Source organism: Corythoichthys intestinalis, chromosome 10, assembly GCF_030265065.1.
Source record: "Corythoichthys intestinalis isolate RoL2023-P3 chromosome 10, ASM3026506v1, whole genome shotgun sequence".
NCBI classification, from domain to species: Eukaryota; Metazoa; Chordata; class Actinopteri; order Syngnathiformes; family Syngnathidae; genus Corythoichthys; species Corythoichthys intestinalis.
Window position 1 is genome coordinate 52,640,469 of NC_080404.1, and position 26,757 is coordinate 52,667,225.

General features: G+C 41.3%; 1 protein-coding gene across 2 annotated transcripts in view; it reads left to right on the forward strand.

Moving 5' to 3' along the window:
- Positions 1-26,757, forward strand: part of sptbn1 (spectrin, beta, non-erythrocytic 1) — a 153,481-nt gene that overhangs the window by 110,308 nt on the left and 16,416 nt on the right. For both annotated transcript variants that reach the window (XM_057849270.1, XM_057849269.1), the window contains 17 exons: positions 1,630-1,832; positions 1,895-1,985; positions 2,046-2,192; positions 6,369-6,632; positions 6,700-6,924; positions 7,122-7,211; positions 7,277-7,555; positions 7,621-7,751; positions 7,808-8,012; positions 9,869-10,243; positions 10,305-10,391; positions 15,527-15,684; positions 21,643-21,781; positions 21,848-21,932; positions 22,009-22,205; positions 23,432-23,517; positions 23,597-23,651. In XM_057849270.1, coding sequence (XP_057705253.1) covers positions 1,630-1,832; positions 1,895-1,985; positions 2,046-2,192; positions 6,369-6,632; positions 6,700-6,924; positions 7,122-7,211; positions 7,277-7,555; positions 7,621-7,751; positions 7,808-8,012; positions 9,869-10,243; positions 10,305-10,391; positions 15,527-15,684; positions 21,643-21,781; positions 21,848-21,932; positions 22,009-22,205; positions 23,432-23,517; positions 23,597-23,651 — 2,817 coding nt within the window. The remainder of the gene's footprint in view (positions 1-1,629; positions 1,833-1,894; positions 1,986-2,045; positions 2,193-6,368; positions 6,633-6,699; positions 6,925-7,121; positions 7,212-7,276; positions 7,556-7,620; positions 7,752-7,807; positions 8,013-9,868; positions 10,244-10,304; positions 10,392-15,526; positions 15,685-21,642; positions 21,782-21,847; positions 21,933-22,008; positions 22,206-23,431; positions 23,518-23,596; positions 23,652-26,757) is intronic.

Sequence of the window (26,757 nt, forward strand, 5' to 3'; positions counted from 1 at the left end):
GCGGCCAAAACAACATAGCCTTGCTACCTCGCCAGGATGCAATGAAATAGGCAGGAGATATACTACAAACGGCTGCATTTGCACACTGGAAACACAGCCATTACTTCACATTTTTGTCCAGTAAAGATAACAAAAATATCCCCGTGCGCTGCAAACTTTGCGCTGGCTCAAAAAGACTGTCCACCGCTATAAGCATCCAATTCAAGCACCACTTGGAATTACAGCACAACAGGTAACACGACAGCCAGGACTTTTTGATACTGCTCGTGCTCAATCCTCGGTTCAAGCTCAGTTGTTGTTGAGGGTTTTGAAAGCTTAGGTTTAAAGAAATTCTAAATATCCATCTTGCCTCCTCAGCTGTAGTTTTGGCTAAGCAATGCAAACGGCTGTCTCTAAGGTTCTATAGTCACATGATCTGTTCGAAAAATAATTTGGACCCATTATGAAATACTTTGAAGGATTCCTGTTCATTTTATTCATTTGTTTTGTTTGTTTTATTGCTCTAAAACTTTTATAGACAACATTTTAAGGGCCATATTCAGTGGTCTTTATTTTAAAGGGGAAGCTCAGAATTTTTTACATTAGGCTTAATCTTTGAGTTAGCCGGGGTTTAATTAGTCGTTGGAAATGATTTGAACAAATTCTGTGCAGTTTGACAGTTATTTGTTAGTTTCAGGGCTCCGGAGTGGCTAAGCTAGCGCGAGTCAATGGTGGTTGAAATCAACTCCTTCAACTAATTAAACCCCCGTTAACTCGAATATTAAGCCTTATGTGAAAAATTAAAATGGTCAAATTCGCCACATGTAGGACGTTTTGCCGACGGCGGACATTTTGTGCAGAACGCCGGAACATATTTCCTCCACACCTTTCTCACCTTTTTAACCCCTGACCCATTTTCATGCCTGCATTTTTATCACAAAGTTGCAATTTCTGATCGGGTGGACAATTTGACATAACACTGAGCGCATGAAGAGGGCAAATAAGCAGAGTATAGTGCTCTCCCAGCGGGTGGGGGGGGGTGCGACAAGCCGCCTGTGTCGTCGGCCGAGTGGACAACGACCACGTCAGCCACAAAATGCAAGCCACCTCCGTATTAAAATGATCCCAGTATTTGACATATTACAAAACACCATGTTTACTCACTTCCCTGTAAGTCCAATGGTCCCACAGTAGTAGGGCTTGTTTTGGCCAATATCCACCGGTGAATGGGAACCTTTTGAAACCCCAAAAAGGCTCACACGCCTCTCCCTGGTGCAGCAACATTTTTCTGCAGCCGTTTGGCTGGCATGATGTGAAAAATAAACAAATTAATCCGCAAAATCATCTGAATCCTTACTCCTTCTCGTACAACAGTACGGCTGGATAGGGAAGAGGACTCCTTCTATCGTACGCGTTACAGCGCCCTCTTTCTCAACTTGAGACTGGAGCCGGAAGTCACTCATTTTCATGGCGCGGGATTCAAAAATTGAATATATAAAACGATCGCTTCCGCACACATCCAAGCGGTCTATTTCATTCAGGAGCATAAAACACCGCATGAAATATGAAATAAACATTGATTTTTGGTGCCATACGCACTTTAATGAGCAACGAAGACGACTTCAATGTTTCCGCTTTCTTCTTCACCAGGAATACGTGCTGGCCCACACAGAGATGCCGACCACCCTGGAGGGCGCCGAGGCAGCCATTAAAAAGCAGGAAGACTTCATGACCACCATGGACGCCAACGAGGAGAAGATCAGTGGCGTGGTGGACACCGGACGGCGCCTGGTTGCCGACGGCAACATCAACACCGAGCGCATCCAGGACAAGGTGGACTCCATACACCAAAGGTAAACTAGCGCCGTGCACGCTTTCTCGTTTGCCCCTCCGAGGCTAAAACGTCGCCCGACAGACACCAGAAGAACCGAGCGGCCGCCAGCGATCTACTCGCGAGACTGAAGGACAACCGAGACCTGCAGAAGTTCCTGCAAGACTGCCAGGAGGTGAGGGAGTTGCCGCCCGTGCACCTTTCTCTGCTAGGCTAACGCCGTCCGTGCGTGCAGCTGACCCTGTGGATCAACGAGAAGATGCTAACAGCTCAGGACATGACGTACGACGAGGCGCGCAACCTCCATAGCAAGTGGCTCAAGCACCAGGCCTTCATGGCCGAGCTGCAGTCCAACAAGGAATGGCTGGATAAGATCCAGAAGGTCAGTCGGCATGTCTTCAAACGGGCATCAATGCGTTTTTTTGTTTTTTTTGCACTCTCATGTCAGTCGAAGTAGATGTTATCATCTTAAATGTATTGATCGACTAGCAGTATAGCCCGCCATTACAGACATAAGTTGTTGAAAAGAAAACACCAACGCATAGAGTGAAGAAAATAAGTATTTGAACACGCTGCTGTTTTGCAAGTTCTCTCACTTAGAAATCATGGAGGAGTCTGAAATTTTCATCGTAGTTGCATGTCCACTGTGAGAGAGATAATCTAAAAAGAAAAATCCAGAAATCTTAATGCATGATTTTTTTAAGACCCTGAAAGACCTGTTAGTCCTGTCAGCCCAGTCCTGTCAGCCCAGAACTACACGACAGGAGTTGGTCAATGATCTGAAAAGAGCTGGGACTAGACGTCATGGTTTGGAAATCATGCATGGCACGGAACGTTCCCCTGCCTAAACCAGCACATGTCACCGTCTTAGGTTTGTCTATGACCATTTGGATGATGCAGAGGAGTCATGGGAGCAAGGTTTGTGCTCAGATGAGAGTAAAATAGAACTTTTTGGTCCATGTCTGGAGGAAGAAGAATGATGAGTCCTAGCTTAAGAACACCATCCCTACTGTGAAGCATGGGTGTGGTAGCATCATTCTTTAGGGATGTTTTTCTGCGCGTGGGACAGGACGAGTGCACTATATTAAAGAGAGGGAGGACTGGGGCCCTGTATTGTGAGATTTTGGGGAACAAAATCAGTCAAAGTTGGGTCGTGCCTGGGTCTTCCAACATGACAATGACCCGAAGCACACAGCCAGGAAAGCCAAGGAGTGGCTCCGTAAGAAGCATAACAAGGTTCTAACATGGCCAAGCCAGTCTCCAGACCTAAACCCAATAGAAAACCTTTGGAGGGAGCTCAAACTCAGCCCAGATCCTTCCTGTAGTGTGTGCAAACCTGGTGAAGAACTACAGGAAACGTTTGATCTCTGTAATTTCAAAAGTACTGTTCAAAAATAGTATCATTTGTTTTCTAAGGTGTTCAAATACTTATTTGCGGCTTTATCACACAAAGAAATCGTTGAAAAATCATACATTGTGATTTCTGGAGTTTTATTTTTAGATTACCTCTCACAGTGGACATGCACCTACGATAAAAATTTCAGACGCCTCCAAGATTTCTAAGTGGGAGAACTTGCAAGATAGCAGGGTGTTCAAATACTTTTTTTTTTCTGTGTAACAACGGCAACCCACCGTCAGTCATGGTTGCCACAACTACCCGTGAACCATTGCGGGTGTAACGCATCATAAATAACAGTCACTACATTTTGGACTTTGAGTCATAAGCAATGAATGTTATCCGAAGTGAAAAATGTTGAGAAATGTTTTGAGTAGGGCTGTCAAAATTATCTCGTTAACGGGCGGTAGTTTTTTTTTGTTTTTTTTAATTAATCACGTTAAAATATTTGACGCAATTAATGCACATGCCCCGCTCAAACAGATTAAAATGACAGCACAGTGCAATGCCAACTTGTTACTTGTTTTTTGGAGGTTTGTCGCCCTCTGCTGGCGCTTGGGTGTGACTGATTTTATAGGCTTAGGCACCCATGAGCATTGTGTAATTATTGACATCAACAATGGCGGGCTACTAGTTTATTTTTTGATTGAAAATTTTTCAAATTTTATTAAAACGAAAACACAAAGAGAGGTTTTAATATAAAATTTCTATAACTTGTACTAACATTTATCTTTTAAGAACTGAACTACAAGTCTTTCTATCCATGGATCGCTTTAACACAATGTTTAATAATGTTAATGCCATCTTGTTGATTTATTGTTATAAAAAACAAATACAGTACTTATTAGAGATGTCCCGATCGGGTCCGATCACGTCATTTTCAAAGTATCGGAATCAGCAAAAAAATATCGGACATGCCTTTTTAAAATTTTTTTTTAATTTATTATTATTTTTTTTTATTAAATCGTTTTCTAATTGTATTTAACGTTACAGACATAATATGTTACACTCATCCAGAGTCTTTAGTTTTGGCTTAAGGTAGGGTTATCAAATTTATCCCGATAATGGCGGTAATTAATTTTTAAAAAAATGTATCACGTTAAAATATTTAACGCAATTAATGCATGCGCTGCATGACCCACTCACGCATTGTCGCGGTCAATCTGTAATGCGTAAAATGAATAGAGAGAATTTTGGAAGCCTTTGGAGCCTTTTTTTGATTGACTAAAGCCTTACAATCCCTCTCCCTACGATTAGAAATATCGAGGGAAGCAATGTGGTGATGCAAGGTAGTAATTGATCTTTTTCTTAACACCCTATGTTATTTCCCAACGCAGAGAAGATATATCAATTGGTAGCACTACGCACAGTCATGGTTTCCATCATGCATTTGGGCATGGCTACAGTATCATTTACTGAAAGCTCAACAAATGCACTAGATGGCAATATTTAGTCACAATATACAAAGTCACAAGTCTTTCTATCTGTGGATCGCTCTCACAGAAAGAATGTTAATAATGTAAATGCCATCTTGAGGATTTATTGTCATAATAAACAAATACAGTACTTATGTACTGTATGTTGAATGTATATATTCGTCCGAGTTTTATTCATTTTTTTCTTAATGCATTGCCAAAATGTATATGATCGGGAAAAATTATCGGGAATGATTGGAATTGAATCGGGAGCAAAAAAAAGCAATCGGATCGGGAAATATCGGGATCGGCAGATACTCAAACTAAAACGATCGGGATCGGACCGGGAGCAAAAAAACATGATCGGAACAACCCTAGTACTTATTAGAGGTGTGCAAAATTTCCGATTCTTAGATTATTCGCGATTCGGCCGTGGAAGATTCGAGAACGATTCACAAACATCCAAATTCCGATTATTGAAATATGCGAAGTAAAGCGGAAGTACACAACACTCAGCGCGCCGCGCGGTCTTCGGGACGGAACGGAGTGAGAATAGCTAAACATCATGCTTCCCATTACCCGGCCCCTCGGGTAATGCCAATGCTCAACTCACGGCTCTAGCTCAACTCATGCAACGAGATAAAAAACACAACAACATACCTGACTGCTGCCGAAAAGCTGCTACAAAGTACATCCATATAATGTTACGGTGGATATCATTTATATAGGACTAGATGCAATATAGATTTGGTAGTGTTACAGCACATCTACAAAAAGCTAGATGCGGGCGTTATAAACGGCCGCCATCTTAAAGCAGTACACTTCCCTGCAAGGCTGTTGTAGCGAACCTTCCAAGCAAACCTAATTAACTTTTTATCTAAAATACTCCTAAATCGGTAAAATATTCACTTGAATCTATCTTTAAAATAGTTTTAAAACTTTCACATGTCGAAAGTAGACAAAAGGGAAATTATGGAATAACGGGAGCAATTTTAACAAATTTAACGGTTGATTGACAACATTAAATTAATTGAATGTAGTTTAAAGCTGCTGATACAGAATGGGGACTGGAGTTTTTTATTTAATGTTATTTTTGTATATTTGTTTACTGCTATATGTTAACTTGATACTGAAATAGTAGTGTGGTTTAGCCTGAGAGTATTTTTGAACAATTTTGGAACTAATGTACAAAACATTAAAAAAAAAAAAAAAAAAAAAAGAGAGAAAAAAGGAGGGGGGTGCTTCAATAATCGTTTTATAATCGAATCGGAGCCTCTGAATCGTAATCGAATCGTTAGGCGCCCAAAGATTCCCAGCTCTAGTACTTATGTACCGTATGTTGAATGTATATATCCATCTTGTGTCTTATCTTTCCATTCCAACAATAATTTACAGAAAAATATGGCATATTTTATAGATGGTTTGAATTGCGATTAATTACGATTAATGAATTTTTAAGCTGTAATTAACTCGATTAAAAATTTTAATCGTTTGACAGCCCTAGTTTTGAGCTTGGCCATTAAACTCTTAAGAAGTGACATAGATGTAGTTCGACTGCTCAAGTACTCATAAAGAAATAAAGAAGAACTAGAGAGGCAAAATGTAGTGGAAGGTGGGAGGACTTGGACCACTATTGCGCTGCCTTCAGCAGCCTAAAAATGGAGTCGGTCCAAGTTAAGGACAGGGTTTAGTCAGGGGTTGAAGACATTATGGAGCGGTACCGCTTGAACGTTTGCATGTCGGGCAGGACGGCACGGCACTGATGGCGGAGAAGCCCGAGACGGAGGCCATGGTGCGCGAGAAGCTGGCGTCGCTGAAGTCCATGTGGGCGGAGCTGGAGTCCAGCACGCAGACCAAAGCCAAATGCCTGTTTGACGCCAACAAGGCGGAGCTCTTCACGCAGAGCTGCGCCGACCTGGACAAGTGGCTGGCCGGCCTGGAGGGCCAGCTGCAGTCGGACGACTACGGCAAGGACCTGACCTCAGTCAACATCCTGCTAAAGAAGCAGCAGGTGGGTTCCAGCGCGCGGACGGGCAGCTCTGCTTTTTGCGGCCGCTGACGGGCGAGCCTCTCTGTAGATGCTGGAGAGCCAGGTGGAGGTCCGCCAGAAGGAGGTGGACGAGCTGCAGGGCCAGTCACAGGCGCTGAGTCGGGAAGGCAAAGGCTCGGAGGAGGTGGACGGCCAGCGGAAGAACGTGGAGAGCAAGTTTGGCGCTCTGCGGGCGCCGCTCAAGAGTCGCAGGGACAACCTCATGGCCTCCAGGGAGATCCACCAGTTCAACCGCGACGTCGAGGATGAGATCGTAAGCCTCTCCCTACTTACCTACATCTTCTCCTTCTCCCTCGTGTATTTTTTCTCGTTCCTATGCTTTCTTTTCCCTTCCTTTTTTCTTTCTGTCTCACCTTTCTTTTTCTACTCATCTCAGTTCACTTCTCTGTCTTCAACCTACCTCTCCCTTTCTTCCCCTGATCTCGTCTCGTATTTACGATCCTCCCGCAGCTGTGGGTGGAAGAGCGTATGCCCTCGGCCACGTCCACAGACCATGGACACAACCTGCAGACGGTGCAGCTCCTGATCAAGAAGAACCAGGTAGGAACGAGCTCCGGCGCTCTTCCCCTGCGAGCGTTATGAACTTGAGCGCCCTTTGCTCGCAGACCCTCCAGAAGGAGATCCAGGGCCACCAGCCGCGCTACGACGATATCTTTGAGCGCAGCCGGCACGTCCTGCGACAGGAGCGGCCCACGGCCGAGCCCATCCGCCGCCGGCTGGATGAGCTGCGCTCGCTGTGGGAGCGCATCGGGAAGGAGACGGAGAAGCGCCACGCCCGGCTGGGCGAAGCGCACCAAGCGCAGCAGTACTACTTTGACGCCGCCGAGGCCGAAGCCTGGATGAGCGAGCAGGAACTCTACATGATGTCAGAGGAGAAAGCCAAGGTGGGAGGGCGACCGTGAGCTCCGTTCCTCCCGGGTTCCCGGCTCAACTCCCTTTGGGCTTTCAGGACGAACAGAGTTCCGTGGCCATGTTGAAGAAGCATCAGATCCTGGAGCAGGCGGTGGAGGACTACGCCGACACCGTGCACCAGCTGTCCGCCACCAGCCGAGGCCTGGTGGCCGCCGAACACCCCGACAGGTAGGGCGAGCGACTGAGCGCGCCGAGGGCGATCTGACGGCCTCGTTGTTCCGCAGCGAGCGCGTGGGCATGCGTCAGTCGCAGGTGGACAAGCTGTACGCCGGGCTGAAAGATCTGTCAGAGGAGCGGCGAGGGAAACTGGACGAGCGCTTCCGCCTCTTCCAGCTCAACCGGGAAGTGGACGACTTGGAGCAATGGATCGCCGAGAGGGAGGTGGTGGCCGGCTCGCACGAGCTGGGGCAGGACTACGAGCATGTGACGGTGAGCAGACAGAACGCTTACGACTAGGTGCGGGAACCTCCCAGTACGATTATCGTACCGGGAGGTTCCCACACCTAGTTTTTAGTGTCACGATTACAATGTTTGCGATACAACAGTTATCGATAGCCCGGTCAGTAAACGAATCTCGGCGATTTTACAGTACAACGATTAAAGAAGAAAAACTATTTCTAATTTGGAAAATAAACCATTTTTATTTTGTGCACAGTCATGGACAATCTTTCTAAAAAGTCTTCACAGTCTTTGAGAATATTTTAGTGCAAAATTTTGGTAAAAACATACAGCTACATTTTTTGTGTCTTTGTGTGAGTGTCTTTCTGAACTCATTGTCTGCCATTGACAGCGATGGACATTCAATTCATTGAACTGGTGCTGTACATATTCGATTTTCAGCACCATTGACGTTGACCATTTTGACTGGGAAGGGCAAACAAACATTCATCCGCATCCTCCCTGTCAAAATGAATTGGACCACTAGCAATATCAATGCTAGCCAATGCGTTAAAAAAGACACTATATTAGTGTAACATTTTGTTAGCAATATTTTGGTTCTGTTCAGGGGTGAAAGTGGGCCAGAACGGTCAGGAACGCAGTTCCGGTATAGGATTCAGGGCCGGAAGGCTAACACTATGTTAAAAAAAAAAAAAAAAAAATGCTAAGCTGCCACACATGCATTTTATCTCCAAGAAGAAAACAATCTACCTACATCAGATTTACATACACAAGTGTTAACAACAATCATAATAAAGCGCTTGTGTAGTGTAATCCCTTTCCACCAATATTATATATATATATATATATTATATTATATTATTTATTTTATACCACGGACGGCATGGAGGGTTCCCCAGTCTGACGATGATGAGTCACGTCAATGTGCGAATGCACGCAGCAAAGCAAAATGCCTGGACTCATTTATGCGTTCATTTGGCTGACATACTGACATGTGATCAGCAGAGATAGTTAGCTCTGATTGGTTCAAATGTGCATGTTTTCTGGAACAGCAAAAAAAAAAAAAAAAAAGGTTGAATTGATGCGACAAAAAAAGGGCAATGCAACAGAAAATGGATCAAATCTTTAAGAGCAACGAAAGAGTTGAGGAGGCATATTTATCATATTTAGTTTTATTTGCTCTGATGGGGAAGTTCAGAACATCTTAGCTGTCAATGTGCACTTTTGACCTATATTTGTTCATTTATGTTAGGCTACCTATTAATTTCCTTATGACTTAAAAAAGTTGATGTTTGCGCAATCTTAAAAATGTATTCCATTTAATTCTGCATAATATGAGTCATTTGTACGTTTTTCCTGAATGTATGTTACTTATATCTTTGTTATTTAAAAAAAAAAAAGTAAATGTTTACATTCACTTCAATTTTAATATACATCCTATGTTTTTAAGTAGTTAAAATTGAGATTTGGCATTTAGTGTGTGAGGAAATGAGGGAAAATAAAAATTAGGAGATGGAAGTTGGGGTCATTGCTGTTTTATTTTGCAAATCATTGAAAAAATACAATTTTGAATGAAAATCAGTTTTTGTATGGGTTATAGAAATAACTGTGCTAAAACAGTTTTCTTTGCATTTCAGTAGTTTGAGTTTTGACCCCCCTCCACCCAAAAATGAAAGAAAGGAAAAACAAATAAATGACTAAAATTTCTGGCTCCGTGCCGACCGTCACGTCGGGGAGTTCCGGCAAGAAATTCTAGCCACTTTCACCCCTGGTTCTGTTATTAAACGGTGACATTTTTAAAACAATTCTTGGCGAAAACCCGTTTGGATACAAAGTCTTGCCATATATTACAACCCTACTTATGACGTGGACGTTGACACGCGCAGATGCTGCAGGAGCGCTTCCGAGAGTTCGCCCGCGACACAGGCAACATCGGGCAGGAGCGCGTGGACGGCGTGAACCGGCTAGCGGACGAGCTGATCAACGCGGGGCACGGCGACGCGGCCACGGTGGCCGAGTGGAAGGACGGCCTGAACGAGGCCTGGGCCGACCTGCTGGAGCTGATCGACACGCGCACTCAGATCCTGGCCGCCTCCTTCGAGCTGCACAAGTTCTACCACGACGCCAAAGAGATCCTGGCACGCGTATTAGACAAACACAAGAAGCTGCCCGAGGAGCTGGGCCGTGACCAGAACACGGTGGAGACGCTGCAGAGGATGCACACCACCTTCGAGCACGACATCCAAGCTCTCGGCACGCAGGTAAGCGCAAGGACCGCCTGGCCACCGCCGGACCCTCCCATAATGTTTTTTCCCGTTTTAGGTGCGTCAGCTTCAAGAAGACGCCGTTCGTCTTCAGTCGGCGTACGCCGGGGATAAAGCCGATGACATCCAGAAGCGGGAAGGAGAGGTTAGCAACTTAGACATTACAAGCGCATTTTTTGGGCACTGGTTTCCCAGAACATCAATTTGTTTCAGAGTTTGTTTTGTTTTGAAGTTATAACTTTTATTTAATACTTTAATTAATTTAAAATATAGGGGGTAGACAAAGACAGCAGTTTGCACTTAATTTATGTTACTTCAGTTCAGCGCCACATTTTGGCTGTACCAAATCTGGGTACAAGTATGCCCCATATTAGCTAAAATGCAGAGGTGGGTAGTAACGCGTTACATTTACTCCGTTAAATTTACTTGAGTAACTTTTTTGGGGAAAAATGTACTTCTTAGAGTGGTTTTATTCAGCCGTAATTATTACTTGTACTAGAGTAGATTTGTGATGAAGAAACGCTACTCTTACGCCGCTTCTTTGGGCTACACCAGTCATTTTTCCTCTTTATTTTACTTTTTTTGTTTTGCCAGCGACGCCAACTGTAGCCTTACCAGTTTCACAAATGTGACATGGCAGCCATAATCACATGACTCCATTATACCAATCAGACTCAAGCTTGCTGTTCTATGATGACACCAGCCTGTTCAATTACATGGCGTCTTTAAAGCACTGTAAAAAAATGATATGTATTTGACATGTATTTGATATTTATTATTTCTAATATAGTTTGTGTTTTATTTAAGAATAATTGTTTAATTTTAATGGGTGATTTTTTAGGATTTATTGTAAAGATACACGATAATATCGGTCGCCGATAATTATCGGCCGATAATGGCAATTATGACGTCACACGGATAATCCAGATAATAAAAAATTCAACCGATAATGCAATCCGATAATTATATACTTGATTTAGCCTCCAAATGTGCACAACCGAAGAATTCAGCACGCCGCCTCCTCAACCCCTCCCCTCTCTGAAGCCTCTGAGGGAGGAGGGGTTGAGGAGGCGGAGTTACACGACAAGAAATAGTTGAATATTATGGCGGCTGTTGCTAAAAAAACGACGCTCTCGCCATTTGCGAAACATATACCGCAGAAGTTCCACAAGGCCGAAAGAAAGCATCCTCATTCAAAACCACTAACCCAGCATCCATTTAAAACTGCATCGCAAAGATTTTTGGAACGAATACTAGGCTGCTGCTGCTAGCGGGAATGCTAAAGCTATTGTAAACACTAAGTTAAACTAGGGGCTTGTGACGATACACAGTTGGGTTGTTTGGGAAAGCAGCCCAAGGCGGGTGGTAAACTCGCATCTAAGACTAAACACCGGTACGACTGGAGACCGATAGTCGGCAAGTAGCCGTCTTCCGACGGAGCCCGCCGCTCTGGCCGGTCCGGCAGAGCCCGGTTCCCCCGGCTTCAGGACCTCCGCTCTGGCCGGTCCGGCGAACACCCCGGTTTCTCGAGCGTTCCCTCACGGCGTGTGAGCAGAGCCAGGCCCCGAATACGCCGCGGCAAACCGGCCGGTGCGGGCGGATTATCCGGTACGAACGTAGCCGCCGCCGAGACGAGACACGATTTTTTTTTTTTAACCGAAATGACCCGAGAGCCAAAGCCCTGGATAAAAAAATAATGCAGTTTATACGACCACCATTCTTCATGAAAAACATGCCGATCACATTTTCATCACTACATTTGGAAAAGTGATGTCCAGTAAGCAAGCTTATAATGACGGCACAGTGGTTAGATGATAATTTAAACATGGAGAAAACGAAGTCAGCCCGTCAATAATGCATTCAGTATGTAAAATGACGAGCGGTCAGATGACTTTGTAATGCTGCCTTTATTTTCGGTTTAACAAAACTCAGGCACAAAACAACACGCACGGAGATGCGAGCTCCAACTGCATCCAAATAGTACTGCCGTTTATCAATTTAGCTGCTGTAAAGCGAATGTCGCGACTCGTGAGTGTCCCGAAAATGTAAACAAAGCGCTGCAGAATGGATACATAACATCTCGCTCTTTTGAGTTAATCATTTTCACAGTGTGCAACAAAGCATATAACATTAGCAGTCACTTTTCAAATTAATTTAACTTATTTGTCTGCTCAGTTACAGTCACAGTAGATAATCTAAACTTATTGGCACTTATTAACACTTATTAATTTAAATATGCACATTCCTGTTGTAATGAAATAACAATAATATTCTGTAGCCACAAATATTCAAAATCTTTTCTTCTTCCAAGTTTTTTTTAGGATTAAGTATAATAATGTATTGCTTAAAATAAGGCTGTTAAGATTATTTTCAGCTAGCTATTTTTCTTCCAAGAAATCTGAAAGAAATACACCTGAAGCGCTGGCAGATAATTTAACTTATTTCCAACAGATTTACACTTAAAACTGACTAGTTTTAAGGAAGTGTGTTTTGCAGTGTATTAATGTTATGTTAGGATTGGCTTACTTTTAAAGGCATTTTTGTGCAACTTAGGTATTTACTCTGTAAGTAATTGTTGCCAAATGTTTACCATTACACAATGTCAGACAATGTCATTATTTAGATGTTGGAATTGACGACTTGTTCATATTTTATGTTGAAAAAAAAAGAGCAATAAATTATATTTTTGCACAGTAATATTTTCTTTTGTTTAAAATTTTACATAAATCTTTTAATAGAATTATCGGCTTGACATTATCGGTTATCGGTAGGAATGAGGAGGAAATTATCGGTTATCGGTATCGGTTGAAAAATGTATTATCGTGCATCACTAATTTATTGTCACTACATTAGTGGTTGCATTGGTTAAAAGAATGACAATAATATCGCATATTGGCTTTAATTAATGAAACAATATATTGCCTACTAAAATTTGTCATCGTCACGGGTCATGGGTGATAGTACTAGATAACTTTGTGCTGGGAAAAAATACCATTGTTTAAAAAAGTCAAACATTGTAAGCAGTTACTCACAATGTTACCCGTTATGGAGTATTTTTTTTTTTCACCAAATACTTTTGTTACTTGTACTTGATTACATTTTTTGGATTACTACTTTTACTTGAGTAATATTTAGAGATGTATCCCGATCGATCGGGTCCGATCACGTCATTTTCAAAGTATCGGAATCGGCAAAAAAATATCGGCCATGCCTTTTTTTAATATATAAATATATATATATATATTTTTTTTAATTAAATCGTTTTCTAATTGTATTTAACATTACAGACATAATATGTTACACTCATCCAGAGTCTTTAGTTTAGGCTTAAGGTAGGGTTATCAAATTTATCCCAATAACGGCGGTAATCAATTTTTTAAAAAATGTATCACGTTAAAATATTTAACGCAATTAATGCATGCGCTGCACGAGCTACTCACACAATGTCGCGCTCAATCTGTAATGGCAACGTTTTACCTATATAGAGAGATAAAAGGCAGCGTAAATTGAGTAGAGTGAATTTTGGCAGCCTTTGGAGCCTTTTTTAATTGGCTAAAGCCTTACAATCCCTCTCCCTGCGATTAGAAGTATCATGGGAAGCAATGTGGGGAGGCAAGGTAGCAATTGATCTTTTTCTTAACACCTTATGTTATTTCCCAACGCAGAGAAGATATATCAATTGGTAGCACTACGCACAGTCATGGTTCCACTTCCCATCAGGCATTTGGGCATGGCCTTCAGTATCATTTACTGAAAGCTCAACAAATACACTAGATGGCAATATTTAGTCACAACATACAAAGTCACAAGTCTTTCTATCCGTGGATCCTTCTCACAGAAAGAATGTTAATAATGTAAATGCCATATTGAGGATTTATTGTCATAATAAACAAATACAGAACTTATGTACTGTATGTTGAATGTATATATTCGTCCGAGTTTTATTCATTTTTTTTCTTAATGCATTGCCAAAATGTATATGATCGGGAAAAATTATCGGGAATGATTGGAATTGAATCGGGAGCAAAAAAAAGCAATCGGATCGGGAAATATCGGGATCGGCAGATACTCAAACTAAAACGATCGGGAGCAAAAAAACATGATCGGAACAACCCTAGTTATATTATTTTGAAGTAACGCTACTCTTACTTGAGTACAATTTTTGGCTACTCTACCCACCTCTACTGAAATGTGATTATATAATTATATGTTTTAGATAGGATACATTATTTTTATGCGATTGTTTTATTGAATAGATAAACTAAAAATAAATATTAAAAAAAAAAAAAAACCAACTGAAATATACTGTGGTTATGGCCCCCAATAACACACATTAATTGAGTTCTCTCAAATTTCATAGTGTTTAACTTGTTCTCCGTCACTGACAAAGACAACTAATTCATATTCCTGGGAGGATTAGCTACAAACGCTCATTTTTTAGCGCCAATGACTGCGCGAGACGGCTTATCTATTTGGACTGGGAGGGGCGAATGTCCTTTCACTCATTTGCCCCTCCCAGTCCAAATAGATTAGACGTCCAGCGCTGTCAATGGCGGCCAATGAGTGCCCTATAAAGGATAAAATACTAGGAAATGATGATGATGATGGTGTGTTGTGATCATTGGCTGTATTCCATTTGTTTGCCTTCTCTTCGTGTCTCGGCAGAAGCGAATGGGCCAGGTGAGATTTTTGCATCTGTGTGGCTGCAAAAAGCAAGCGCTTGATAGTTTTGACTAAAATGAACTCAAAACATTTTAGTAGTACTCGCGCTATCGCTTCCCCCCCCCCCCCTCCCTAAAACAAATACAATGTTGTATTTGGGACATTCCAATTTTTTCTCAAACACACACACGCATATTTGTACTTTATGTGCAAATGTACATTCGTGTAAGTGTGGCAACTACAACAAAATTGTGGTTAAGGGCCCTGTTAAGTGAATTCAGATGTTTCTTTCTTTTAAAGCTAAGCATGAAGCTGCTTTTAGTTCTAGTCATTGCAAACATTCCCGTTAGCCGCTACCCGTTTACATCAGTCAACATCATTGATCTGCTCGATCACTTGTTTGAAATTCGATTTGTTTAACAAAATTAAAAATAACCCTGAATTGGGATCATCATCATCATCTTCTATCCGACTTGGATTGATTTTTCTCCCGGTAGCTGACATGATGATGTACACTCAAAAAGCTTGTTGACAGGATGTGACGTCAGAATTACCCGCAACAAAGGTCGGCGGCGGCTTCTAAGCAGATGTTTGTTGTCGTGCGTGCGCTCGCGGCAGGTTCTGGAGGCCTGGAAGAACCTGCTGGAGGCGGCGGAGGGCCGACGAGGGAAGCTGGCGGACACTGGGGACAAGTTCCGCTTCTTCAATTTGGTGCGCGACCTCATGCTGTGGATGGACGACGTCATCCGGCTCATCGAGGCGCAGGAGAAGCCGCGGTACGGACGCATTTTCTGTGTCTTTTTGGGGAATGGGTTCTTGAGGCTTTTTTGTTGGTCTACCTATGACAGACATGCGCACCAAATTGAATGTTTCTATATGCAATTGGCTTCTGGGGCTGAATTTTTATTCTGGGACAATTTCCATTTGGGGTGAAAAGAACTGAGAACTGCCACTCCAGACCCCACTGTCCGACTTTTAGTATCTTTTTAGGTGTGAGTTGTTGAGACTTTTTTGTGGGTCTACTTATGACGGACATGCCTACCAAATTGCATGTTTCTATGTGCAACTGGCTTCTGGGGCTGAATTATTATTTTTATTTCTGGGTTGAGTTCTATTTGGAAGAAAACCCTGAAAACGGCCACATTAGATCCAACTTTTAGACATTTAGTATCTTTGTGGCTGTGGGTCCCTGAGACTTTTTTGTAGGTCTACCTATCACGGACATGCTAACCAAATTGCATGGTTTTATGTGCAACTGGCTTCCAAGGCTGAATTTTTATTATTTCTAGGACCGTTTGGCGGTGTTTACCGAAATTTCCAGGTTCGCGGTGAATCAGTAACAGGCACACTTTTGCTCAATAGACAATGTTTATTGATTAGAAAATGCAGAATAGATTAGATTTATTGATTACAATCCCACAAGAGCAAGCAAACAAGTATCAACAAATGCCAACGATGACGCTAGATTTGAGTTTGTCAACCCCAGAATCCCTGCGTTATCGTTACAGCACAACTAATTGTCCCTTAGCAATGAAAATCGCTTACCGTGACAAATGAGTGGGAAGCCAGCAACACTCCAGTAAAGCGGCAAAAGGACAAAGCTGGGCGATCCATACGCTTAATCCACCAGCGGACTTCACGGGTCGCCCGGAAATGTCCGCTTTTGTAAGGACGCACCCCTCGGAGGCGATGAGGCCAACTTCCGCCTCTGAGCGGCGCGGCCCCATCCAATGACAAACATTAAAGCTACTTTTGGTTCAGCCCCCTTGAAAAAGGACTTTTCACATGGGACAAATGAGCTGTGCTGCAAAGATGTAAATATTATGGGTGCAAAACAAGTCATCTCGTGAGATTCCCTTCTAGCTATGGGACACGATGGTGCGAAACAAGTTATCTCGTGAGATTCCCTATTCAAGCGCGTCTCCTAACTATGGGAACAAGCTGAAAAACAATAGAAGTTGTTCACAGACATAAAAACAATAGAAGTTGCTATGTCACAGAAGAAATCATACATCACAAAAGCATAATGTAATATTTTCCCCGATCATTCCGCCCTTTGACCCGGATTGAATTTATCATAAGGCATAATGTGCTAATTCACTTCGGGTCACATAATATTTTCTCCATCACACCGCACTTTGATCCGGATTGAATATTTTCTCCATCTGGGGGAGACAGCCCTGAAAACTGCCACTACAGACCCAACCGTCATATTTTTAGTATCTTTTTGGCCGAGGGTTCCTGAGACTTTTTTGTGGATCTACCTATGACGGACATGCTAATCAAATTGCATGTTTCTTTGTGCAACTGGCTTCCGCGGTTGAATTTTTTTTTCTGTGATGAGTTCTGTTTGGGGAAAAAAGTCCTGAAAACAGCCAGTTCAGACCCAACTGTCAGACTTTTAGTATCATTTTGGCCGTGGGTTCCTGAGACTTTTTTGTTGGTCTAGTTATGACGGACATGTCAACCAAATTGCATGTTTCTACGTGCAACTGGCTTCCAGGCTGAATTATTTTTATTATTTCTGGGATGAATTCTGTTCGGAAAAAAAAGCCCTGAAAATGGCCACCGGGGACCCAACTGTCAGACTTTTAGTATCTTTTTGAGTGTGGGTTCTAGAGACTTTTTTGTGGGTGTACTTATGACATACATGCCAAACAAATTGCATGTTTTGACGTGGAACTGGCTTCCAGGGCTGAATTTTTATTATTTCTGGGATGAGTTCCATTTTGTGAAAAAAGCCCTAAAAACTGCCACTTTAGACCCAACTGTCAGACTTTTATTATCTTTTTAAGTGTGGGTTCTTGAGACTTTTTTGTGGGTCTACTTTTGACAGACATGCCAACCAAATTGCATGTTTCTACGTGCAACTGGCTTCCAGGGCTGACATTTATTATTTCTGGGATGAGTTCCATTTGGAAAAAAGCCGTTAAAACTGCCACTTCAGACCCAACTCTAAGACATTTAATATCTTTTCGGCTGTGGGTTCTTCAGACTTTTTTGTGGGTCTACCTATGATGGACATGCCAACCAAATTACATGTTTCCATGTGCAATTGGCTTTCGGGGCTGAATTTTTATTATTTCTGTAATGAGTTCCGTTTGGGGAAAAAAGCCCTGAAAACAGACACTTCAGACCCAATTGTCAGACTTTTAGTATCTTTTTGGCCGTGTGAACTTGAGACTTTTTTTGCGGGTCTAGTTATTACGGACATGCCAACCAAGTTGCATGTTTCTACGTGAAGCTGGCTTCCGGAGCTGAATTATTATTATTATTATTTCTGGGATGAGTATAATTTGGAAAAAAGCCCTGAAAACTGCCACTTCAGACCCAACTCTAAGACACTTGAGACTTTTTTTGTGGGTCTATCTATGATGGACATGCCAACCAAATTGCATGTTTGTATGTGCAACTGGCTTCCGGGGCTGAATTATTATTACTATTTCTGGGATGAGTTCTTTTTGGGAAAAGTGCCACTTCAGACCCAGCTGTCACAGACTTTTAGTATCTTTTTGGGGCATGCGTTCTTGAGACTTTTTTGTGGGTCTACCGATGACGGATATGCCAACGAAATTTCATGTTTATATGTGCAACTGGCTTCCAGGGCTGAATTATTATTATTTCTGGGATGAGTTCCGTTTAGAAAAAAGCCCTGAAAACGGCCACTTCAGACCCAACCGTCAGACTTTTAGTATCTTTTTGGGGCATGGGTTCTTGAGACATTTTTGTGGGTATACCTATGACAAACATGCCAACCAAATTGCATGTTTTTACATGCAACTGGCTTCCGGGGCTAAATTATTCATTCTTGGATGAGTTCTATCTGGAAAAAAAGCCTGAAAATGGCCACTTCAGACTTAACCCTCAGACATTTAATATCTTTTCGGCTGTGGGTTCTAGAGACTTTTTTGTGGGTGTACCTAGGACAGACATGCCAACCAAATTGCATGTTTCTACATGGAACTGGCTTCCAGGGCTGAATTGTTATTATTTCTGTAATGAGTTCTGTTTGGGGAAAAAGCCCTGAAAGCAGTCACTTCAGACCCAACTGTCAGACTTTTAGTATCTTTTTGGCCGTTTGAGCCTGAGACTTTTTTGTGGGTCTAGTTATTACGGACTTGGCAACTAAGTTGCATTTTTCTACGTGAAGCTGGCTTCCGGGACTGAATTATTATTATGATTTCTGGGATTTCTGGGAGTATAATTTGGAAAAAAGCCCTGAAAACTGCTACTTCAGACCCAACCGTCAGACTTTTAGTGTTTTTATTGGCCAGACTGTTTTGTTGGTCTAATTATGACAGACATGCCAACCAAATTGCATGTCTTGCAGTGTTGTACAAAATACGTGAAGAAGTAATTTAATTACTGATTATGCCTCAAAAAAGTAATTTAGTTACTTTACTGATTACTTTATTATTAGAGTAACTATGTTAATTTAAAAGTCATTTATCCGTTACTTTTTTTCCAATTTTTCTCCCTTTGCTGCCTCAACATAAGAATAACAACAGAAGAATGTCATCACGTGTAATTGACATTCCGATAATTGAATCTAAAGGGGCCCAAATTTAGCCACTCCGGAGTCCTGAAACTAGTAAACAACCGACAAACTGCATGGAATTTGTTGAAATCAACTCCACCAATTAAATTAAATCCCCACTAGCTCAAAGATTAAACCTCATTTCAAAAATTCTGAATTTCGGTTTAGGGTTAACAGCATATCAGTGCCAATTTAAAACAATGCAAATTGACTGAACATTCACGCAAATGAATTGTACAGTGCAATAAACACAAACGTGGGGTGGGGACACGAATGCGCGCGCACAACCCAGAAGTACGCCGTGCTCTCACGCGGTAAATTTGGCTACAAAACGTGGTAGCAACTAGACAGGGTACCCGCAGGTTATTAAAAGTATTAAAAAAGCATTGAATTTAGTTTTCTACTATTAAAGGTATTAAAAGTATTAAATTAGCTGTCGTAAGTCTGGAATTTTTTCACCGTGGTTTTAATTTTGAAGACCATCTCAGTGCAACCTAAATTATATCCGTGACCAAGTTTTTTGTTTTTTTTAATCCATAACGAAGATGACGCGTAGAATTTTTACGATGCACTGCACTACAAATCATAATGCACCTCGTGCGTGCGCGCTGTTAGCATCATTAGCATCAACATCACCCTGTGGACCTGCTTAACATTTTAAAGTAAGTTGCCAATTTCTCCAATTAAAATGTGTTAGATGCAATAATGTATTTCTGCACGGTTTGCCTTTCGAATGAATGTGAATTTCGTAGTTTTAACTCAAGAGTTAGCCATGTTCAATGGGGTATTGGCAGGTGCACTAGCCTTAGCATGGATAAACCGGAGTCGTAGATCCACCATCACTCTCAGATACATAACACGGTTGACACTATTATTGGAACGAGTGCAGGGTAACGTTGATCTGAATAACATTGCATGGTGATAGGCAAATTATAACGTAGGTGATAGTAAAACACCTCTTGTTATATTTAAATGTTTTTCTTGATTGAATAAGAGTATGAATGTTATCTTTCTGATTAAAAGAAATGTCTTCAATAGCTAACAATGGATTAACATGTGTTTTGTATACTTCTTGTAATGTGATTAGAAAAAAACAATTACCAAGGGAAATGGTCATGTGTAGCTTTTTTATTTTGTGCTAATTAATGGTAAACTACTGCCATTTAGTGGCTGTTTTTTAAACAGAACAGAACTTGGGAAGATTTTCCCAAGCACTTTACAGTTAAGGTGACCAACTTGACAATCACCAACCTACCACCTTGACTAGGTCCTATTAAAAGGGAAACCTGTTGTATTGCAAATGTAATTTCTGAAGTTGCTTTACAAAAATAGTGTAAAATCCATTTTATCCTGGGGGAAAAAAATCTGAAAGACCTTATATTTAAATGTGTTTTGATTGTATCTTCAGTAAATGTGCATTCTTTTGTCAAACACACTTAGTAATTGAGGTTAAATTTGATGGTCAGTGAATTATTTTTTTAACATGATTCAATATTATCTAAATAATGGGTGCGAGAAAAGTATTAATTTTCAGTTGAAATGGCATTAAAAAAGGTCTTAAAAGTCTTGAATTTAGATTTATTAACCCTGGGGGGACCCTGAACTAAGCACTTTACACTCAGTCAGACTTACAACACATCCCAAAGATGGTAAACAAACACGTCACCTCATGATGTAAACAATGCTCGTCGACTACCCGCAACGGCAAAGCTGCGAAACGTCCGTGCATGTACCGGCTCCAACCTATTGCTGGAACACTCCAGAATGAAGGAAAAATACTCACATTCATTCATGGACGCACACAGATCAATAGTCCCTCGCACATCTCAACAGGTGGCTGCACTCTCTCCACACGCCTTTCTCAGTCCCAAAACAACGCGTGTGACTCGAGACCAAAACAAGAGGTAACCATGAGCGGTTTCCATGGAAATGAATGCATAGTGGGAACCTTTCTAACATTTTCTATTCAAAATGCTCTTGGTACATGACTACAATGTTCTTTGAACGATTTAGATTGCTTGTTACAGAAAGAAAGTAATCAGATTACAATAACGCGTTACTTAGTAACGAAATGACCCCAAAATGGCTGACTGCATTTGCCATTATGACGAATAGAGCCACCAAAAAAGTCTGAAAAATCCAGGTCACATTTGTTGACACACTCACCTAATTTGATGTCACCGGTGTGCACTCGTAGCGACGTGTCGTCGGTGGAGCTGCTGATGAACAACCACCAGGGCATCAAGGCCGAGATCGACGCGCGCAACGACAGCTTCACCGCCTGCATCGAGCTGGGAAAGTCTCTCCTGGCCAGGAAGCACTACGCCTCCGACGAGGTGACGCCCGCGTACGACTTCGAAAAATGAGATGGGCCGTTTTGAGTGGGTATTTTGCCTCTTCAGATCAAAGAAAAGTTGCTGCAGTTGACGGACAAGAGGAAAGAGATGATCGACAAGTGGGAGGACCGCTGGGAGTGGCTTCGACTGGGTGAGAGAGAACCCGCGTATGCCGGCCCCGGCGTACAAGACGTGATGTGACGTTCCGGCGGTTTTTGCGCACGCAGTGCTGGAGGTGCACCAGTTTTCTCGAGACGCGGGCGTGGCCGAGGCTTGGCTGCTGGGCCAGGAGTCGTACCTGTCCAGTCGCGAGATGGGCCAGAGCGTGGACGACGTGGAGAAACTCATCAAGAGGCACGAGGCCTTCGAGAAGTCTGCCGCAACATGGGAGGAACGCTTTGCTGCCCTCGAGAGGTTGACCACGGTAAGGAGCGCTCTTCTTCTGCTTTTAAAACCACTTCTGCAAAATTATTTCAAAACTTTTTCACTTGTTCTGTCAACCATCCTTTTCTTTGAAATTTAAAAATTCATTTTTAACAACTTTTTGAATACTTTTTGCTCACCCATTTCTTAAATGTTATTGCTAGGGTTGTTCCGATCATGTTTTTTTGCTCCCGATCCGATCCCGATCGCTTTAGTTTGAGTATCTGCCGATCCCGATATTTCCCGATCCGATTGCTTTTTTTTTTGCTCCCGATTCAATTCCAATCATTCCTGATAATTTTTCCCGATCATATACATTTTGGCAATGCATTAAGAAAAAAATGAATAAAACTCGGACGAATATATACATTCAACATACACTACATAAGTACTGTATTTGTTTATTATGACAATAAATCCTCAAGATGGCATTTACATTATTAACATTCTTTCTGTGAGAGGGATCCACGGATAGAAAGACTTGTAATTCTTAAAGGATAAATGTGACCTTGTATATTGTGACTAAATATTGCCATCCAGTGTATTTGTGGAGCTTTCAGTAAATGATACTGTAGCCATTTAACTTCCGCCCAAATGCATGATGGGAAGTGCAACCATGACTGTGCGTCATGGTACCAATTGATATATCTTCTCTGCGTTGGGAAATAAAATAGGGTGTTAAGAAAAAGATCAACTACTACCTTTCTTCCCCACATTGCTTCCCACGATATTTCTAATTGATGAGAGAGGGATTTTAAGGCTTTAGCCAATTTTAAAAAAAGCTTCAAAGGCTGCCAAAATTCTCATTACTCATTTAACGTTGCCTTTTAACTCTATGTATACGTAAACCGGTGCTATTATAGATTGAACGCGACAATGCATGAGTGGGTAGTGCAGCGCATGCATTAATTGTGGAAAATATTTAAAAGTTATTACCACCGTTAACGCGATAAATTTGATAGCCCTAGTTAAAGCAAAAACTAAAGACTCTGGATGAGTGTAAGACATTTTGTCTGTAACGTTAAATACAATTAGAAAACGATTTAATTTGTTAAAAAAAGGCATGTCCGATATTTTTTTGCTGATTCCGATACTTTGAAAATGACGTGATCGGATGCCGATCGATTGGGACATCTCTAGTTATCGCGTTTGATAGGAATGAATGAATGTCACGTTTTTACATGATGTTATCATGAAAACATTTTTACTTTATTTTTACGTTCTCAGATGGAATTACTGGAAGTGAGAAGAAAGCAAGAGGAAGAAGAGAGGAAGAATCAGCCGTCCGCCACCGAGGCCGCCGCGCAACAAAGGCGAGCGCTGCCGCCGCCACGCCTTCACCCATCCGTCCTTTGGATGGATTATTGACACTTTCTCGTTTTTTGTTCTTAGGGATGGCGAGGTGCCGAATCAGAACGGGCTGAGCAGCGAGCAGGACTCGGCCAGGGTTAGTTACCGCTCACCCGCCTACCAGCAATACTCCAACACCCGAAAGCTGCAGATGCGCAGATACGCGCCGCTGCAATAACGCCACACCTACGCGTGCATACTCCAAGCGTCTTAATCACGAGATGGCCGCCATTTTGTCAACTTATCTCAGAAACTCGAATTGAGCGCTTGAAACATCTCTATTAATTAGCCATTGAAAAATAATTCAGGAAAAACTGCTAACTGATGCTCAAGAGCAGCGTTGCACCGATATCCTTTGTCGGCAATTCCTCGAAAAGTACGTATTGCACCTCATCGACACGTTATTCTTAAGTACTCCCCGATACCTACATCATTTTAGCGCCGTCTCTGTACAACACAATATTATGCATGAGCTCTCCTAACCAATAACTGTTCAGTTAGCCATGTTGTTAAGGGCGCAGGTCATTTGGAATGCTCTGGAATTCGTACCCGATAGCGTATTTGCAGAGATTTTGAACTGGAACGTGTCAGCCAATCAGAGAAACAAGGTTGTCAATCTTCCAATGACTAATTCTTCAGTTGTTTTTGCATTTATTGATTTGAAAGAAGGTTGGTAGAGAGGACCGCCATAGACTTCACTATCAGTTGACAGGACACGGGGCTTGGGGCTGATCCATAGGGGGCTTATTTTAAAAACTTAAAATTCAAATATTTTCAAAACGAAAGCCGTTAGCGACCTAAAACCAAAACAAGCACCTCCCTTAGGCATATATGAGTCTCCATGAACAGTGAAAAAGTTCCGATTGTTTTTTTATTCAAGTATAACAAAACTTAAAAATATCTATAAAATTTTCAAATTTTACGTTAGATGCACAAAAATCACAAAGTGCAAAGATTATCATCTATATTTTCAGGATCAATAGCAATATTTAACACAGTGTTTTTCAACCTTTTTGAGTCACGGCACGTTTTTACATTGGAAAAAATCTTGCGGCACACCACAGACCAAAAATGTTCAAAAATTACTTTGTGTACAGTATTAGGGCTGTCAAACGATTAAAATTTTTAATCGAGTTAATTACAGCTTACAAATTAATTAATCAGAACGAATCGCAATTCAAACCATCCATAAAATATGCCATATTTTTCTGTAAATTATTGTTGGAATGGAAAGATAAGACACAAGATGGATATATACATTCAACATACGGTACATAAGTACTGTATTTCTTTATTATAACAATAAATCAACAAGATGGCATTACAATTATTAACATTCTGTTAAAGCGATCCATGGATAGAAAGACTTGTAGTTCTTAAAAGACAAGTTATAGAAATTTTATATCAAAACCCCTCTTCATGTTTTCGTTTTAATAAAATTTATAAAATTTTCAATCAAAAAATAAACTAGTAGCCCGCCATTGTTGATGTCAATAATTACTTATGCAATGCTCATGGCCTCTTAAATCAGTTGCACCCAAGCGCCAGCAGAGGGCGGCAAAACTCCGAAAAACCCAACAAGTACACCTTCACTGTGCTCTCATTTTGATCTGTTTGAGCGGGGCATTTGTGCGTTAATTGCGTCAAATATTTTAACGGGATTAATTTAAAAAATTAATTACCGCTCGTTAACGCGATAATTTTGACAGCCCTATACAGTATATTTAATTATAAAATAATTTCTCAGTATGTATTAGAGATGTCCCGATGGATCGGCATCCCGATCGATTGGGTCCGATCACGTCATTTTCAAAGTATCGGAATCGGCCAAAAAATATCGGACATGCCTTTTTTTAATATATATATTTTTTCTAATTAAATCGTTTCCTAATTGTATTTAACGTTACAGACATAATATGTTACACTCATCCAAAGTCTTTAGTTTAGGCTTAAGGTGGAGTTATCAAATTATGATTAGAAATATCGTGGGAAGCAATGTGGGGATGAAAGGTAGTAATTGATCTTTTTCTAAACACCCTATGTTATTTCCCAACGCAGAGAAGATATATCAATTGGTACCACTACGCACAGTCATGGATGCACTTCCCATCATGCATTTGGGCACAACGGTTAAATGGCTACAGTATCATTTACTGAAAGCTCAACAAATACACTAGATGGCAATATTTAGTAACAATGGCAAAGTCACATTCATCCTTTAAGAATTACAAGTCTTACTATCGGTGGATCCCTCTCACAGAAAGAATGTTAATAATGTAAATGCCATATTTCCCGATCCGATTGCTTTTTTTTTTTTGCTCCCGATTCAATTCCAATCATTCCCGATAATTTTTCCCGATCATATACATTTTGGCAATGCATTAAGAAAAAAATGAATAAAACTCGGACGAATATATACATTCAACATACACTACATAAGTACTGTATTTGTTTATTATGACAATAAATCCTCAAGATGGCATTTACATTATTAACATTCTTTCTGTGAGAGGGATCCATGGATAGAAAGACTTGTGACTTTGTATATTGTGACTAAATATTGCCATCTAGTGTATTTGTTGAGCTTTCAGTAAATGATACTGCAGCCATTCAACCCAAATGCATGATGGGAAGTGGAACCATGACTGTGCGTAGTGCTACCAATTGACATATCTTCTCTGCGTTGGGAAATAACATAAGGTGTTAAGAAAAAGATCAATTGTTACCTTGCTTTCGTCACATTGCTTCCCATGATATATCTAATCGTAGGGAGAAGGATTGTAAGGCTTTAGCCTATTAAAAAAAGGCTCCATAGGCTGCCAAAATTCACTCTTCTCATTTTACGCTGCCTTTTATCTCTCTAAATGGGTTAAATGGCGCCATTACAGATTAAGCGTGACAATGCGAGAGTGGATCGTGCAACGCATGCATTGATTGCGTTAAATATTTGACGTGATACATTTTTAAAAGATTAATTACCGCCGTTATCAGGATAAATTTGATAACCCTACCTTAAGCCTAAACTAAAGACTGGATGAGTGTAACTTATTATGTCTGTAACGTTAAATACAATTAGAATACGATTTAATTAAAAATATATATATTAAAAAAAGGCATGGCTGATATTTTTTTGCCGATTCCGATACTTTGAAAATGACGTGATCGGACCCGATCGATCGGCATCTCTAACCTCAATATTTCAA